Raw genomic sequence first — 18,682 nt, 5'->3', positions numbered from 1 at the left:
CTTTGCTATTCTGTTTCAGAGGTTTCAAAATTCTGGAATGAGGAAATGAAAATAACATTCACTATAGGATGAAGATGTATAGTACAGCACAGAAGAAAGATGAGATGCTTAAATGTGAGCTGAAAGAAAATAGAAGAAAATTACTTAATGTCCAGGTCCATTTACTCTTAAATTTTTTCCTTTTTGAAAAGGTACCAATTACTATTTTTTTTCTTTACATACTACCTTCAAATAGGCTTAAAAAAATCTCTCAATTCTATTCTAAACTCCTATAATAGAAAAATGTCTAGCAGTAAAAGTCTCAAGTCCATCAGAGAAATTTGAAAATTATTCTTTCAAACGTATTTACAGGCATCATATATGTGAGGAGAAAGTTGTTCATATAATAATATTCAGGCTTACTTTCTTGAAACATCTATTTTACAATTCAAATGAAATACTGAATGTATGGAAAAAATTCTTTGTAACCCCAAATCTCTGCATAAGTATAAACAATTATTATTACAATGAATGTAGTTAGTCTAAAAGAGTTAACATGTCCTTGAATAAGCAATTTTCTCTCTGTTCAAAAGTAGGAGTGAATTGACTAGGAACAAAAAAATCATTTTAAAAGTCATGAAAGACTGTTTAAGTGTGTCCCGTAAAGCATGGTTTGTAACCACAGTAATTAGTAAAGGGACTGTGGACCTCAAACCCCAAGGGAAGTGGGTACCTCTTTGAGAGGGTTGTCTTTTTGAAGAGGGAAAATCAAAGGAAGGAAATTACTACTATATTTTCTTGCACAGGGAGAGCTCTCTTCATCACATATTTCCTGTTAAAGAGAGCATATAAAGGGCTATTTTTTTAAATACAGAAAAAGAAACAAGAGTTTCCTTGTCAATATCAAAGGAATTCATGGAGTCACCTCATCATATTCTCAACTGTGTAGAATTTAAACACTTTGGTAGCAAATTAGTTAGAAGGAAAGTAAAGGTCTGACAGTCTCTTTTTGGCATAATTTGCTAGTGACCATCTCATAGCTTTATTATCAAGGATTTAAAGCTTACATAGAACTTAAAGGTCATCTGGGCCAGCTTCTTTATTTTATAGCTACATAGGATTTATATAAATATATAGGATCATGTAGATTTATAGGAAATTGAGATCTAAGAGATTTAGAAGGTTAGCAATGCTGGGCCTTGAACCCAGATCCTCTGACTAAATACGAGTAAATGGCGATCTGAGCCTGTCTCCTAAATCTGATGCTTTTGTACCATTCATTGGTGCCAGCCTATCAGAATATGTTTGGGGCCTTTTCTCCTTTTCCTCTTCAAAGACAAGAAAACCAAAGTATAGGAACTGTGGTCTACTAGTGACATGTTATGAAACCTTCAATACAGTTTGGCTTCTATTGTGTAGTAAACAGTATTTCTATAAGTAGAATTAAGAAACTTTGTAGATGGCTTTTCTGGGGGGGGGGGTGAGGTGAGAGGACCAGAGAAACAGTAATAGGGGCAGAGGACTAATGGTGGGGAGTCTATTTTTAGTTACTTCTTAAAGAACAGTGCTTCAAGTGCCATGCCTGGAGACAGGATTTTCATGAATTAAAATCTGGCCTCAGACACTAGTTGTGTGACTCTGGCAAGTTACTTAAAACCCTGTTTCCCTCAGTTGGAGCTAAAATAAGTTGGAGAATGGTAAACTACTCCAATATCTTTGCCAAGAAAACTGCAAATGGGATCATGAAGAGTCAAACATGACTGAAAAATGACTGAACAACAATAACAAAAGAGGCAGGATGACAATTCCAAGTCTAATACTATGTAGGAACTCAGGTATACCTATCCCAGTCACTCAATTCTGAATAACAAAATAGAATGGAATTCACTTAAAATTGGTAAGAGGTATTTTTCAGATTGTCCAGTTTCCTTTACATTATAATTTTAAATATTTTTTATTCTAACATCAATATTTTAGTTAAGTCATCACCATTGTACTCCGATTCCCAACCAAGACTTACCAAAATCAAAATCAAAATCAAATAACTTAACACCAGACCATATTCTAGAACTTTTTAGCATTATTTACTAACTAACCTTTGTTCCTCAAATATTCCAATTTCTTCTTCAATGTCTTAGCTCCCTTTGTTTCTTATACTTGAAAAGCCTTTCCTGACACCTATTGAATCTTTATTATCCTTTAAAAGTTATTTTAAGTTTCACCTGCTAACCAATCAAATAATACATAACTGAGTGGGCCAAGCTATGCCCTAAAACTGGAGATGCAAAGAAAAAGCAAACAAACAAACAAACAAACAAAAAAACCCAAAAAACAACAACAACAAAAAAAACCCCCACAAAACTTTCTGCCCTTACAAGGCTTGTGGTCAACAGGTGATATTTATATTTATACTTTTATGAATTCACATTTGTGTGACTTAATTTTAAAAATTTTTAACATTTATGTACATCAATCCCATTTTATTTTAGGACATCAGAAGTCTTACTAACTCCGTTTAACAAGTGAGAAAATGTAGATTTAGAGAATTTAAATGGCTTGTATCAAGTTAAATGGCAGAACTGTAAAACTGTAAAACAAAATTAAGTGACCTGCCTCCCTTTCCACTGTACCACTATCTTCTGTGAAGACTTCTTTGAGCACTCAAACACAAAGGGGAATTTTTCCTCAGCATAAAACTCAAAGTACTTTATCATTCATTGGGAACTTAACCATTGCTGTGTACTACATGTAGATTGGGTTTAGTCAATGACAGTGTTGGATAATGGATGGAAAGTTGGCTTAGTAGTCAAGAAGTCATGACTCTGATATGTGTTGGCTGTAGGATTCTGGACAGTAACTTCTCAGCGCCAGAAATAACTCTAATACTCTGAGTTGAAGGACTCTCATTGATTTGCATTGGTAGAAGGAGTTTTCTAATCAGGAGTTCTCTAGGTCAATGAAATCACAGGTCTGGACCTACCAAAGCAATCAAATGTCTGATTTCCCCAACTAGATCATGGAGAATTGGACCAAGCCTATACCTCCTCTTTGGATGATTTAGTGTACCCAGAATAGGGCTCAATAAATGCTTGGTTGATTCATTAGATGAATCAAAGTATAGGAACTGTGGTCTACTAGTGACATGTTATGAAACCTTCAATACAGTTTGGCTTCTATTGTGTAGTAAACAGTATTTCTATAAGTAGAATTAAGAAACTTTGTAGATGGCTTTTCTGGGGGGGGGGGTGAGGTGAGAGGACCAGAGAAACAGTAATAGGGGCAGAGGACTAATGGTGGGGAGTCTATTTTTAGTTACTTCTTAAAGAACAGTGTCTTTCTCTTCATTGGCCTTAGTTAAACTTTCCATTTCCACTCTTGTCTTCTTCTAGTCCATTCTCATATTACTGTCAGACTCCAATTTACCATGTGTACTCTGTATCTGCTGTTCTCCGTGGTCTCAACATCATGGGATAAGATGTTCTTTCCAGGATAACCTGATCACCAGAAATTTCCTCACTAAGCTCTTTATCTTTAAATATACTCAGTATCTTCTCAACTCCCTTAGCCTTTTGTTCCTGCTGACTGGAGGGAATAGTACAAAATTCTAAGGGAAGCTTTCCTTTAGAGGGTCACTCCACTTTCCATCTGCAGGTCTGCTTGATCTCAACTTCTGGTCCCCTTAAGGGATATCTCCTAATGTTTTCCTCCTTCCCCTGTTTTCTAGCTTCTTCTTCCATTAGATTTTTAGCTCTTTAAAGGCAAGGAACTTTTTTTTTTCCCATTTATTTCCCCAATGCTTCACACATATTAGACACACACTAAATGTTTATTGAATTGAATCAAACTGAAACTGAAATTATGTCTAGATAAAGTCACATCACTCCTCTTTTGAGAATATTTTTAAGAGCTCCCTAGCAAGTCAAACTCAAACTCATTTGCTTTCTATAGTCTAGAATCTTTTTCAGCTTCATCTTATTCCTATCTGCATGTTCTATTTCTAGTCAAGCTATCATTTGTATCCCTTCAATGTGCCTGTCCCTGCACCTCTCATTTCTTTTGCCTGGCACAGGGTAGGCACTTAATAAATTGTTTTTTTAATTAATTGTTTTTGATTGTTCTCTTTCCTCATCAGCTAAATTCCTTCCTATCTTTAAAACTCAACTCTTCATTCTCTTAATTGTCCAAAGTCAACAACATGGAGAAAATGGTAGGAAGTCTGAATAAAGGAAATAGGATTTGTGGAAAATAAAATTCTTAGCAAATCCTCAAAAATGGCAGAACATCAAGAACAAGATTAATGGACCATGAAAATGGAAAAAAGATTTAAAAACTCTAAGGAGTCTTCCATGATTCTCTATTCCTCCTTCCCACCACGATATAACCAAATTTGCTTGTAGAATTGACCGAGAGCTTTCAATAAATCAATCAATAACAATGTGCCAGGAAAAAAGAAGCAAAAGTCAATCTTTACCCTCAAGGAACTTATAGTCAAATGGAAAGGGGGAAGAGAAGGGAAACACAATCTACAAACAAATATATACAAAGCAAGCTGTATAAGGACAAATAGGAAATAATCAATAATAATAGTTTTCCAGATTCCAAGCCCAGCATTTTGTTCACATAATTTGAGTCTGTAAAATATCATTCAAATTCCACCCCTATCACTTAAGACACTGTGGGACCTTGGACAAATTATTCAAATCTCTTTGAACCTCAGTTTCCTTATCTGTAAAGTTAAAGGATTTAGGAAGGGAATAAGCATTTATAAAACACTTACTATGTACCAGGCACTATATTAAGCACTTTATAAATATTATCTTATTTGATTCTTACGAAATTCAGAGACAGGTGCTATTATTATCCCCATTTTACATTTGAGGAAATTAAGGCATAAAGGTTAAGTGATATTCCTGGGGTCATGTAACTAGTTAAGTGTCTGAGATGCATTTGAACTCAGTTCTTGACTCTAGGTCCAATGATCTTATCTATTGTAACCATTTACCCTAGGTTATATCAGATGAATTCTAATGTATTTTCCAAATCTATATATATATGATTCTTTGATTCTATGATATGTATCTTTTAAATATACTTATCAAATGATATTAGTTTTCTATATTTATTTATATATAAAGTTTTCTATATTTATGTTATCTCCTACTAAACCATATGTTACATAAAGGAATAGATCATGTCTTATGTAAATTTCCCTTATTACTTAGCATAGTGATTTGCATATAAATATTTAATAAATACCTTCTGAACTGCATTAGCTATTGCTTCAATTTCCTACTGGTTTATATGCAGCAATACTAATCCATTTAATCTCAAATCTTCATTTTAATCAAGTCTCTTTTTATAAAAAGGCTTCATGTTCTCTTTAAAGCAATGTAATAAAAATTTGAATGTATAAGTGAGAATTTAAGCTCTTTGATAATCATTCTCTTATCTAACTGACTTCATATCTTACTACACCCTGTTTTACAATGCCCCAGGATAATTCCTTTCCTCAATCCAATAAAATCTGTTTGCTGTGAGTCCAGAGATCTACAGTCTAGTGTCAGCTGTATCACAAAGGAGAAATGTAACTGGGCAAATCACTTAGCCTGAATTAAGTTTCATTTTCATTGTTTTTGTTAAATAAGGGGGACTGTAAAAGATTATCTCTAGAGATGATTTTCATCTTGAAAATTCTAAATTGTAATATTATTCCTAATCCTATATCTTCTTGTGAAATCATCAACCGCATTTTCTCAGAAATCATTGTGGAACTTGGAGCAGAATGGTAACATCAACTTTAGTAAAAAAAGTCATCAGTCTTGCCACAGAGGTTATATACATACCACCCTTTCATCAATTTTGGAGGGCATCTCACTTTTTTATTACCAAACCACACTCCAATCCTTCCTTTTAAACAATGCTCGAGTCTTTTGAAAAGATAACACAGATATGATTAATGAAAGGGGTAGTACTGTGCCTGATTTAGGGCCTGGCACACTAATTTGGTAAGCACCTAATATATATATATCTTGAATTAGAGATAGAAGAGCCTCCTCCACTGAGACTTTAGAAAACTGTCTCTAACTAAGAAAGCCTCACAGCAAACCCAACAGCTCCGGATTTTATGGATCTTATTTAGAATAATGTACCTCAAACTCTTAGAGGCCAAAAGGCCTCTAATTCCTAATTCCTCGAAATGGTAAACTTCTACCTATTGTCCTTGGCATTCAGTTTATGAGGATCAGTTTAAGAATTTAATGAAATCTACTTCTCTACAGAACCTGGAAGGTTTTTTTTTTAAAGGATGAAATAACATAAAAATTATTATTGATTCACTTTATAAAATGAGATATTATGATTTAGAATGATTAAAACAAGATACTCTGAATTAAAAATTAGATATTTTACTCAACCACTGAATTAACTCATTAATTAAAAAAAATGCAAAAGACATGGAAAAAAAGAATTCATTTATCTATTATTTCTATGTTATAGGGTTAGAAATTCAATGATACTTGTACTTTTAACTTGTAGATAAAATATATTTAAGAACTGAAGTCATTATGTTTTTCAAAATAAGGCAACCAAAAAGTAATTTTTAACCTACTATGTGACAGACACTGAGCTAAGTGCTAGGGATACTAGCAAAGTGATAGGGAAATAATTTAAAGAAATGCAATTTTTTAAAGTCCTGCCTTGGTTAATATATTGAAATGGAAGAACAACTACCATAGATACAAGTCAAAAATTAAGTTTCAGACAATTAAACTTAGAAATATAGAATAATATGGCATCTCACTTCTTCTGATTTTATTAATCCTTTTGTCCAAAGTTCCTATGTTTATCTATTTGAAAGAACAGAATAAGGAAAATTATTAGATGAATTTTAATGAGGTCTCTAAAAGATATTTCCATCTATTTCAAGAAATACTTGCTTGGTAGGTGCTTACTTATGGCAACTAGGTGGCATGGTGGATAAAGTACCATGTCTGGAGGCAGGAAGACTCATTTTTCCTGAGTTCAAATCTGGCCTCAGATAGCTGTGTGACTTTGGACAAGTCAATTAACACTGTTTACTTCAGTTCCTTATCTATAAAATGAGCTGGAGAAGGAAATGGCAAACGACTTCAGTGTAGCTGCCAAGAAAACCTCACATGGGGTCATGAGGACTCAGATACAACTGAAAATGATTGAACAACTGAAACAGTCACAGTACTAATTACCCTTTTTCTTAATGAATCTACCTTATCTATGAAAAATCTTCATTGGTGTTTCTTTAAATTCAGTGTTCTTCATCTTACCCTCCCCCCAAACCTTCCAATACTCTCAAATCCTCCCTTTATTTTTATCAGGTTCTATGAATAGGTAGGAAAAAAACCTCTTCAGAATGTGTCAGTTTCTTGCATCCTTCTTGAAACTGTCAGCAATCTATCAATCTCAGCTTTGATTTCATGACAGTAGAATGGTCCCTGAGCAAAACTTTAAATGGGATCTATGTGGATACATTCCCATTCCCAGTTAGCCAGAGAGAATCAAGTCATTTTTAATGCAGTCACTAAACAATTGTCAGAAATCAATAACTTATTTGTCTTTGTAAACCTAGACCATATGAAATCTGATGACCCAGATGTAAAAAACTCCATGACTTCCCCAAAGACATCCAACTGGCAGAAAAAGTTATTTACTGCATTAGATATTGGAATGATATAATTAATCATTTCGGCTTGAATTGGGGAAAGTAAAAAAAAGTTCCTAGAAGTGCACTCATTGAAGTTTATTATTGTTGCTATGAAACAAACTTTTTTTTTGAAGGACAAAAAGTGAAAAAAAAAAAAATCAGTCTCATGTACTTCCTGAGCAATGGATGGATTACTGACAATGGATGATATCACTAATAGCCAATTATGAAGCTCAGCATTCCAGAACTCTTTAATAATTTGTTTTGAAGAAACGGTTCTTCCAAAACCTTACAAAAATAACCTGAATATTATTTGGTTGGCTATGTGATGAGGAAGTAGGATATACAAACTTTTTTTGGAAATGTCTACATACAGAAGAATATAAGATCATATAAAAAGCATACAAACCAATATAACACAAACAAAAAAAGCATATAGGCCATCCCTAACAAATGGGTTATGTTCCAAAAGTTTGTTCCCAAGTACGCTGTTTAGATCTTGGAACAAACTTCCCATGGAAACAATGTCATAAATGGTGGTTAGGCTTCCAGATAAACCCATAAAACCTGGACTGAACCCTTCAAGCGTATCCTGAGTTGAACAAACCTTCATAGGTTGGCTTGGTAACTTAACTCATTTTTACAATGGTTTTAAAAGTGGGTTCTTTAGTGTGCAGTCAGGAATAAGGCAGTGCTATGAATGTATTTTTTCCCTGTCTGCTGTTAGAAGGGTAAGAATCCTGTGCTTTAGTTTTGGGGTGGGGGTGAGCATCTATTTGTACATGTTCCATATTTACACATCGAGTTTACAAATTCATATCAAAAAAGAGTATGAAAAAAAGATAACGTAGCTTACTGAATTAACCATGGGAAACAGACAATAGCTTTATTCTGAGTTTATTTTCAATTGTAATGCAAATAGTTGATGATGACCTAGTCTTTTGAGTCAGAATTGCCCTTCTTGATACATCATACAGAACATGTTTAGATACTGTTTGCCTGTGACTGAGGGGCTGGCCATGTCTGGTGACCTGGAGCCTTCTGGCTGATTGAGAAGTTAGGATTGATGACTCATGAACTGCTGAGTTAGAACTGCGTAAATGGCCTGCCTCACTGCTGATCCTCTTGCTTCTGTTCCTTCCTGGTAGCCACTGATACAGAAACTACTTTGAACTGTTTGGGGACAGGACAGGAAAGAACAGCTGCTCTATGTACCCATGAACATGTTTCCCTTGGTTCTGGGATGCTCAGAGACATCCAAGGTCACAGAGGCAGAATCTGCCAGAGTTCCAGAAGTGACCAACAGCAGAGGAACTGTGGTCCACCAAGTTCTCCAAGAATCTGGACCCCTCTTAATAGAGAGAAATGCTGGCTCCTCGTCTAGAAAAGCACCTATTCACAAAGGCAACTACACCTAAGGGTGAGCTTGTGAGAACTCTATAAAGGGAGAAGAGATCTTCTGGGACCAGAAATTGGGGAGAAGGAAGGTAGTTGTTTTTCTAAGTATTATCCTTGATACGCCTTCTTAGTAAATACTTTTGCTAAAAGTTAACAATATGGTTGATTGATAATAGGTAATAAGGGAACAGGGGCTTGCAAGACACAGAACTAGAAACCCAAAGCCTTGGAGTTTCCTCAAGCTACTTCATAAAGAAAATAGCACTCAAATGCCCTCTGGGGATCCACCACTCAGTTTGAATGAAAGTTGAGAGTGTAAATAGTGAGGATGCTACAGAGATATTTCACTTTTAAGTTTATTCACAATTTACAAGAAACTATTAAGATCAGAAAGTTAAAGTAAAAGAATAATTAGGTGATTTCCCCCAAATAAAATGTAAGCTCTCTGAGAACAGAAATTATTTCAGTTACAGTTATTTTTTTGGAATGGGAGGGTACCTAATAAGGCCTTGCACTGAGTATATGTTATGTTTATTGAAAATGAATCAAACGTACATTGTTAGTGGAATTGTGAACACATCCAGCTATTCTGGAGAGGGATTTGGAACTGTGTTCAAAAAATTATCAAATTGTGCATACCCTTTGATCCAGCAGTGCTACTACTGGGTTTGTATCCCAAAGAGATCTTAAAGAAGGGAAAGGGACCTGTATGTGCAAGGATGTTTGTGGCAGCCCTCTTTGTAGTGGCTAGAAACTGGAAACTGAGTGGACGCCCATCAATTGGAGAATGGCTGAATAATGTTATGGAATATTATTGTTCTGTAAGAAATGACCAACAGGATGATTTCAGAAAGGCCTGGAGAGACTTAACATCAACTGATGCTGAGTGAAATGAGCAGGACCAGGAGATCATTATATACTTCAACAACAATACTGTATGATGATCAATTCTGACGGACGTGGCCCTCTTCAACAATAAGATGAACCAAATCAGTTCCAATAGAGCAGTAATAAATTGAACCAGTTACACCCAGTGAAAGAACTCTGGGAGATGACTATGAACCACTACATAGAATTCCCAGTCCCTCTGTTTTTGTTGGCCTGCATGTCTGATTTCCTTCACAGGCTAATTGTACACTGTTTCAAAGTCCAATTCTTTTTGTACAGCAAAATAACTGTTTGGACGTGTATACATATATTGTATTTAGCTTATACTTTAACATATTTAATATGTATTGGTCAACCTACCATCTGGAGGAAGGGGTGGGGGGAAGGCAGGGAAAAGTTGGAACAAAAGGTTTTGCAATTGTCAATGCTGAAAAATTATCCTTGCATATATCTTGTAAATAAAAAGCCATAATTAAAAAAAAGGGAAAAAAAAAAAAGAAAGAAAATGAACCAAACTTCTACATCTGAACTACACAATATTTTCACATTTAATGGAATATTTTTTCCAAATATATGGTGACTTGTATAGACATAAGTAAATTGAAAATAGTTTAGAAAAATGGTAAATACTTTTTGTTGACAAAGGACTTTTTATAAAAAGAACAAATCTAACACAAACCCAAAAAAGTGCTAATAGGCAAAAAGAGCAATTGATAGGATTTATGACTATAGTTTTATTTATTCACTCCAAAATGTTTGTAAAGCACATGAAAAATGAAGATAAGGCCTGTAACTTAATGAAAAAAAATTAAAAATCCCTATCTATTAAGTATTTACTATATGCCAAACATGAAATATTGTTCTCTGTTAAATCCAGGAGAAATGTTAGCTACAAATATATAATTACTAATGATTTCTATGCTAAATATGAACACTATATAGAGAGCTAATGTCAGCTTCTTCAAAAGCAAAATGTCATATATTTATAACTGTTTCTTTTTTTCCCTCTCAGAGATTATCATAAACTTAGATGATAAGGCAGATGAATTTTAGAGTAATCCTCGAAAAACATTTTTTTAAAAAAGGAAGATAAGACATTAATCTTATGTAATGCCATACCAAGTGGGTCCCCTTCATGCAATTCATCCAACTACTCTTCCTCTTCTTCCATCTACATCTATGCATTGAAAATCCTTTCATTCTTCAAGAATTCCCTCAAATGCTGTCTCTTTTATATAGGGGTTTCTCTAATCCCTCTGCTAGAAATGATCTTCTATATCTTATTTTCTATTAAAGCCAGTCACAAATCATGACTAAATGCTATGCATAAGTTTCCGTTAAGGCACGGGATTTTTTTTCTTGTTTCTCTTATATCTCCCTCAAGGCTTGACAAAGTGCTCTAGGCCAGTTGATACCTCATAGATATTTAGTGTATTGAATTGTGTCAATTTTTTTTGTCTCTTCTTAGAAATAAATCTAAAGATAAAAAGAGTGCCAATAATTATGGAGAGAAGTCAACCCCTTCAAAGAATATTCTAACCTTCCTCTGGTAGTCCTCTGTGAAATCTTCATTCCTTCTAGGAGACAGGATTTTCCTTCCCATTCTCTGCTGGGCTGAGCAAAATCCTCTGGAGGAAAACAGGAAGATTCCAAATGTATTTCACTGAATATTCCATAAGCATCTTGGACAAGAAGACAGCATCTACAAAACAAAATTTCCATTTTCTATTTTAGTCCCAAATGTTGGGAGTTAATAATTTTCAGCATTTACCTTTGGTTTTTTGTAAGTATAAATATTCTAAATAAACAAGGCAAAATCTATAGCTCAACCTATTATACTTTGAGTTTTGATTTTGAATTTGGCTTATCAAATACAAAACTAAATAGGAACTGTTTTGCTATTTTAGGATGAAACTACCCATTTTTTCCCCCCTATATAGTGTAAAAAAAAAAGAAAAGAAAAGGGGACTATAACTTTAGTACCCAGATCCAATATTATAGCTGTTGGTCCATCCATGATGGATTTATGATGAAAAAAATATATTTTGTGCTATTTTTGAAAAACTGAAAAAAATTTCACAGGAATGTCCAATGAAAGGAAGAATCAAAGAGGTCAAATATATACCAAACTATCTATTGCATGTTCCCTAGCAAAGAACTGGAAACAGAGTGGGTGTCCCTTTACTGTTTACTGGATGACTGAAAGACTATAGCAAGGAATATAATGGAATCTCACTGTGCAATGAGAACTAAAAAATATGAAGAATTCTAGGAGAAGGAAAGATTGACATGAATAGATACAAAGAAGAATAAGTAGAAACAAGAAAATAATTTACACAAAGAAAGACTACAAATGTAAATGGAGAAATGACCAAAAAAGAAGCTAAACTCTAAAGAACAGAAAAATCAGTGGTCCTGGAGAAAAGATAATGAAACATACCTCTCTCTTATAGCAGAAGTCAAAGAATAACAGATATACTAACTGTTGAGACAGTTTCTCCTTAAGAGTTTTTTTTTTTTAATTTTTAATTGTTGTTTGTTTTGGGGTTTTTGGTCAAAAAGGAGAGTTCAATCTAGAATTGGGAAAGGTTATCTCCTCTCTCCTTCCCCAAAACTGTGATATAAAGAAGAGAGATTGTGATATAAAAGAAAAGAAAAGAAAAATAATAAAATAATTCAACCACCATGCTCTAATTTTGAGGGTTGTTTCTTGTTCAAATTTACATATTAATTCACCAGTTAACATTATTTCCTGAGTAAATACACTGTATAAAATTTTAGTTATCACAGAAGGAAACAAAAGAAACAGAAAGGAAAATATTATATATGCCAAGAACGGGGCTAGGATATAATGAGAAATAAAATACTCTCAATCTTCAACAAGCTGACCTTCAAATGAGATTGACAATGTAAACATATACATATATGTGTATATATAACATTCAGAAAATTAATACAAGGCAGTTTTGAGAGAGAATGGATCTAAGAGTTATGTGGATTTGTACTGGGTGATAAATCAAGATAAAAGTAAACTTCAAAGGAGAAGTTGCTGAGTCATGGCTAAAGAGGAAGAATCTGAAAATGGCCATGGGGGATGAGGAGTATTATCACTCCTTCTCAAGGACCAGTGAGTCAGGAGCTCAGAGGGATCATGCAACCAGTGGTGGGAAGGACAGTCAAAGGATGCAGAGTCATTGGATGGGGAAGTCCAAGTCTCAGTGAGAACACAAAGATGGAAGGAACATATAAGACCAAGAGATATAAAATTAAGTGAAATTTGTTAATTTTGGATTGGAAGTCCCAGAGGAAACAGTGGAAAGAATACTGTATTTGGATTCAGAAGGTTCCACTGCTATACCCACATGACTTTACATAATTCAAGTCATTTGTTAAATATATAAATCAGTCAGTCAGTCAGTCAAGAATCATTTATAAGTGCCTAATACAGGTCAGTTATTGTGCTAAGCATTGTAAATACAATAAGAAGCAAAAAACAGGCCTTTCCTTTGAGGAGCTCACAAATATGTACAAACAAGTCATATACAAGATAAATATAAAATTATTTATTCTTTATGTTTTTTTACCAATAGCGTTTTATTTTCAAAATATACGCAAAGATAATTTTCAACATTCACCCTTGCAAATTCTTGTATTCCAAATTTTTCTCCCTCCCTTCTTCCCACTCTCTCCCCTAGCAATCCAATATATGTTAAACATGTGCAAATTATACTATATATATTTCCACATTTATCATGCTGCACAAGAAAAATCATATTAAAAAGGAAAAAAATAAGAAAGAGGGAAAAAAGCAAGTAAACAGCAATAAAAAAGGTGAAAATACAATGTTGTGATACACATTCACTTTCCATTGTCATCCTTCTGTATGCAGATGGCTCTCACCATCACAAGTCCATTGGAATTGGCCTGAAAAAGCCAAGTCCATCACAGTTGATTATCACATAATCATGTGGCTGTGTATAATTTTCTCTTAGTTCTGTTCACCTCACACAGTTCATAAAAGTCTTTCTAGGCTTTTCTGAAATTAGCCTGTATATAATTTCTTATAAAAAAATAATATCCCATTACATGGCTGTAACTTATTCACTGCCATTCCTCAAATGATGGGCAGCCACTCAGTTTCCAGTTTCTTGCCACTATAAAAAGGGCTGCCACAAACATTTTTGCATGTGTGGGTCCCTTTCCCTTCTTTATGATCTCTTTGGGATACAGACCCAGTAGACACACTGCTGGAACAAAGGGTATGCACAGTTTGATAGCCCTTTGGGCATCCAGAATGATTAGGTACCTCAGAGTTGTTTTAATTTGCATTTCTCTGATCGATAGTGATTTAGAGCATTTTTTCATATGACTAGAAATGGTTTTATTTCTTCATCTGAAATTTGATGTTCGTTACCTTTGACCATTTATCAATTGGCTTGTATTCTTATAAATGAGTCAATTCTTTATTTTAGAAATGAGGCCTTTATCAGAACCCTTGGATGTAAAAATTTAGAAAATTGTTTTTTCTAAACCATTAGGAAGGCACTAGGATGTTTAAGAAGGCTTCCTGTAGAAGATGATATTTTAATTGGGTAGCCAGTGAAGATGAGAAAGTAGAACATTCTGGCACAGATAACTATATAATTCTTGCCCTCCCAAGCTTATATTCTCTTGGTATTGGTATGAGATTCTATTTGCTCTTAATTTGTATATATTTACAACATTGTAACCTCTCCCATAACATAAGCTCTTTGAGGGAAGGAACTATTTCACTTTTGTCATTATGTCTCTAGAGACTTTCATAATTCCAGGTACATGATAAGTGCTTCATAAAAGCTTGTTGGTTGACTGTTGGGAGATACAACCTCTCTGGGCTTCCTCTTCTATAAATAAAAGGATTGGACTAGATTAAGGATGCTTGGACTTGGGATCTGTGAACTTGAAAATTCTGTTTTTCAAATAATTATTTCAGTATGTAATCCTTTGTAATCCTTAGTATTTTTGTTTCATACATTATTTTCAGAGAGGGTCCATTAGTTTTATTGGATAGCAAATGGGTTTATTGACATAATAAAAGATGATGAATAGATGTCTCTAGATATTGATCTCTTATGTTACTTCTAGCTCTTAATCAGATAATCCCACAATGTCTCTTGGGAAAGATAACTAAGTCTCTTCATTAAATGAACATATTTGCCTCAATATTTTGTAATGTTTCTCCACTAAAGTTCTTGTTGGATGCTTTGAACTGACTGGAAGAGATGCTGAGTTTTTGGAGCATAAATATCACAGGTAACACCAAATTGGGAAGGCTTCAACAATGTCTCAGTAACAGACTGCAAATGTCTGCTGCCAAAGAATGAGCCTCATCTAGGGCTGAGAGATTCATTATCAAAACACTAGCCCAAAGGACAAACCAACTTAAGAAGCTGAAAAGGGTGGGGGTATTGATAGTGTTGGTAGGAATAGTCTCCTGAAGTTCAATGTTTGGGACAATGAGAGACAAAACTTTTTATAGGAGAGCTTATTGGCTCCTGAATGATAAGGGCTGTTTTTTCAATGTTTTTTCTTTGTATTTTCAATGCTTCATAATCAATCAGTAGGCATGAAGTGCTTACTATGTGCTAGACTCTATGATATTCATTAAGGATTCAAAGAGAAAAATGAAATGGTCCCTACTCTTAAAGAACTTAAATTCTAATATAGAAAACAGAATATATACATAAAAGTGAACATCAAATCAATCAATCTGTATCTATACAAACATATCTATGTCTATGTGTGTGTGTGTGTGTGTGTGTGTGTGTGTATAGATACAAACTCACACCCATATTCACACACCTACACACATAAAAAAACATAAATACAGGATAATTTGAAGGGAAGGCACTAGTACTGGGAGGGACCTGAATAGGCTTTATGTAGGATGTGACCTTGAACTGAGTTCTGAAGGAGGCAAGTGATTCTAAAATGCAGAGATGAATGGATTTATTTCAGGAACATATTGTTTCTTAGTATATAATTGCCATCAATACATACAACAGACTCAATCCATGAGAGACCAAGTTGGCTGACCTTAGACATGTATAAATCATTTAACCCTATTTGCCTCGGTTTCCTCATCTGTAAAGTGAGTTGGAGAAGGAAATGGCAAACCATTTCAGTAACTCTGCCAAGAAAATCCCAAATGGGGATATAAAGAGTTGTACATGACTGAAACGAATGAACAAAAACAAAAATAAGGTCACTGCAAGAGATGTCTAAGTTACCTTCCAGATCTATGTTTCTTTATAAATTCTATATAATTAAAAAAAAATTCTGACAACTATCTCAGATATAGTTTTTCTTTGGGAATCATAGAAAATGAATAGTCTCCATTTTTAATAATTGTTTTTTCCTCTTAATTTGTAGCTTTAAATCTCCAAACTTCAATTACTGATTAATGTATCACTTCAACTGATATGGGAAGTTTTTGCATTCTGACCTAGTGGTTCCCTTTCTTACAAAAAGTAATTATACATCATGACAAATATGGAAATATATTTAAAATAGTTATACATATATAAACTATATCGGATTGCTTGCTGTCTTAGAGAGGAAGGAGATAAAGAACATTTGGAACTCAAAATCTTACAAAAATGAATGTTGAAAACTAACTTTACATGTAATTGAAAAAATAAAATAACTATTGAAAGAAAATAGTTATAAAGAAATGTTATTAGTTCTTATGACATAATTAGCAACAATGTTCAACAATGCTATCACTATATTATTTAACTGTGATTAAGTAGTTTATATACAGTCACTATATTATATATATATATATATATATATATATATATATATGTTTGTCTATATAACTATAATAATCTTTAAAATAAGCATCACATTGCTGAGTGAAATGAGCAGAACTAGGAGATCATTATACACTTCAACAACGATACTGTATGATGATGTATTCTGATGGAAGTGGATATCTTCAACAAAGAGAAGATCTAATTCAGTTCCATTTGATCAATGATGGACAGAATCAGCTACACCCAGAGAAGGAACACTGGGAAATGAGTGTAAACTGTTTGCATTTTTGTTTTTCTTCCCAGGTTATTTTTACCTTCTGAATCCAATTCTTCATGTGCAACAAAAAATTCGGTTCTGTACACCTATACTGTATCTAGGATATACTATAACATATCTAACATGTATAAGACTGCCTGCCATCTAGGGGAAGGGGTGGAAGGAAGGAAGGGAAAAATCAGAACAGAAGAGAGTGCAAGGGATAATGTTGTAAAAAATTATCCATGCATATGTACTGTCAAAAAAAGTTATAATTATAAAATAAAAAAAAATATTAATTAAGAAAAATAAGCATCACATTACTGATTTTCTTAGTAAAATGGAAATAGAAAAACTGAGTTTAGGGTTTTCACAGGTACCTTCAAATTAATTATGACATCATAATCTCTATAAGGTTATTTAAAATTTCCATTTTCTTTCCTTGTTTCTAAAAGTTATTGGTTCACCAAATATACTTTAAGGAGTTCTGCAGAGATTCATTTAAGTCAAATAACATTTATCATTGAAATTTTCCTCCTTTTTGTAAATAATTCCATTATGTAATTGTTACAGACATATTTCCTTTATCTAAGAAATGTATTTTGTTAATTTTCTTCTAGTCAAATATACAAAGATTTGAGTGATAAGAAACCTAAATTTTAGTTCAGTATTTTACTGACTCAGAAGAGCTCCTCCTTTTTTTCAGCAATGTACAACAGTAAATGTAATAAAACTCACCTTTAGGCTTAGAAATACATAGAGACATTTATCAGTGTTATGAATTTCTTTTTTTTAAAAGAGGAAAATAATGAGATGGTAATTTAATGGGTATAGATGTTATATTTTTAAAAATACATAACATTATATAGACCAGTAAAAGACCTAGTCTGATTCCTTACTGATATAGGTAATAACCTGAAGTTCTGGCAGTTCAGATAGCAAGGGGGAAAGCTTCAAGTCTAAACATAATGGCTTACCATTCAGTTTACATGATTTTTCTGACCACAGCAGGTCACAAGAGCCATCTTTGTGGAAGTTTTGCAATTGTATAGAGTTAGAAGCAATCTTAATACTGAATGAGACTGCTGAAACTTTAAAGTATTTAACTTTTAAAAGCACACTAAAATTCCAAATACTTTAAAAATATAATAGTTGTTGTAGCTAAGAACTAGAAATTACAAGGATATAACCATCAATTGGAGAATGGCTGAACAAGTTGTGGTATATGATTATGATGCATTAGTACTATGATATAAGAAATAATGAATTCAGTGATCTTGGAAAAACATGGATAGACTTGCACAAAATAATGAAGAGCAAAATAAGCAGAATAATCTGTGTCTTTGAGATACAAAACCAACGGAATGCTCTTGAATTTTATATACTTGTTTGTTTAGTTTTAATATTAAATTAAATTATAATAAGAATTTTTGGGGAAGCTAGGTGATGCAGTGGATAGAACATCAGCCCTGAAGTCAGAAGGACCCGAGTTCAAATCTGGCCTCAGACACTTAACATTGCCTGGCTGTGTGACCCTGGGCAAGTCACTTAACCCCAATTCCCTCAGGGAAAAAAATTGTAATAAGAATTTTCTTCTCATTCAATAAACCCTTATAGTACTTGTCAATCTGTTGCAAAAAGTAGGCATTCAAAGAGTTAATGATAGCAATGATATAATTTAAAAAT

At 33.6% G+C, this 18,682-nt stretch overlaps 1 protein-coding gene across 2 annotated transcripts in view; it reads right to left on the bottom strand.

Annotated features, from left to right (window-relative positions):
• SPIDR (scaffold protein involved in DNA repair) overlaps positions 1–18,682 on the bottom strand; it is a 537,804-nt gene that overhangs the window by 107,790 nt on the left and 411,332 nt on the right. For both annotated transcript variants that reach the window (XM_074277903.1, XM_074277912.1), the window contains one exon: positions 11,484–11,645. In XM_074277903.1, coding sequence (XP_074134004.1) covers positions 11,484–11,645 — 162 coding nt within the window. The remainder of the gene's footprint in view (positions 1–11,483; positions 11,646–18,682) is intronic.

Source organism: Sminthopsis crassicaudata, chromosome 1 (genome assembly GCF_048593235.1).
Source record: "Sminthopsis crassicaudata isolate SCR6 chromosome 1, ASM4859323v1, whole genome shotgun sequence".
Classification (NCBI taxonomy): Eukaryota; Metazoa; Chordata; class Mammalia; order Dasyuromorphia; family Dasyuridae; genus Sminthopsis; species Sminthopsis crassicaudata.
The sequence above is the reverse complement of the archived record's forward strand: the minus strand, read 5'-3'. Positions and strand labels throughout refer to the sequence as shown.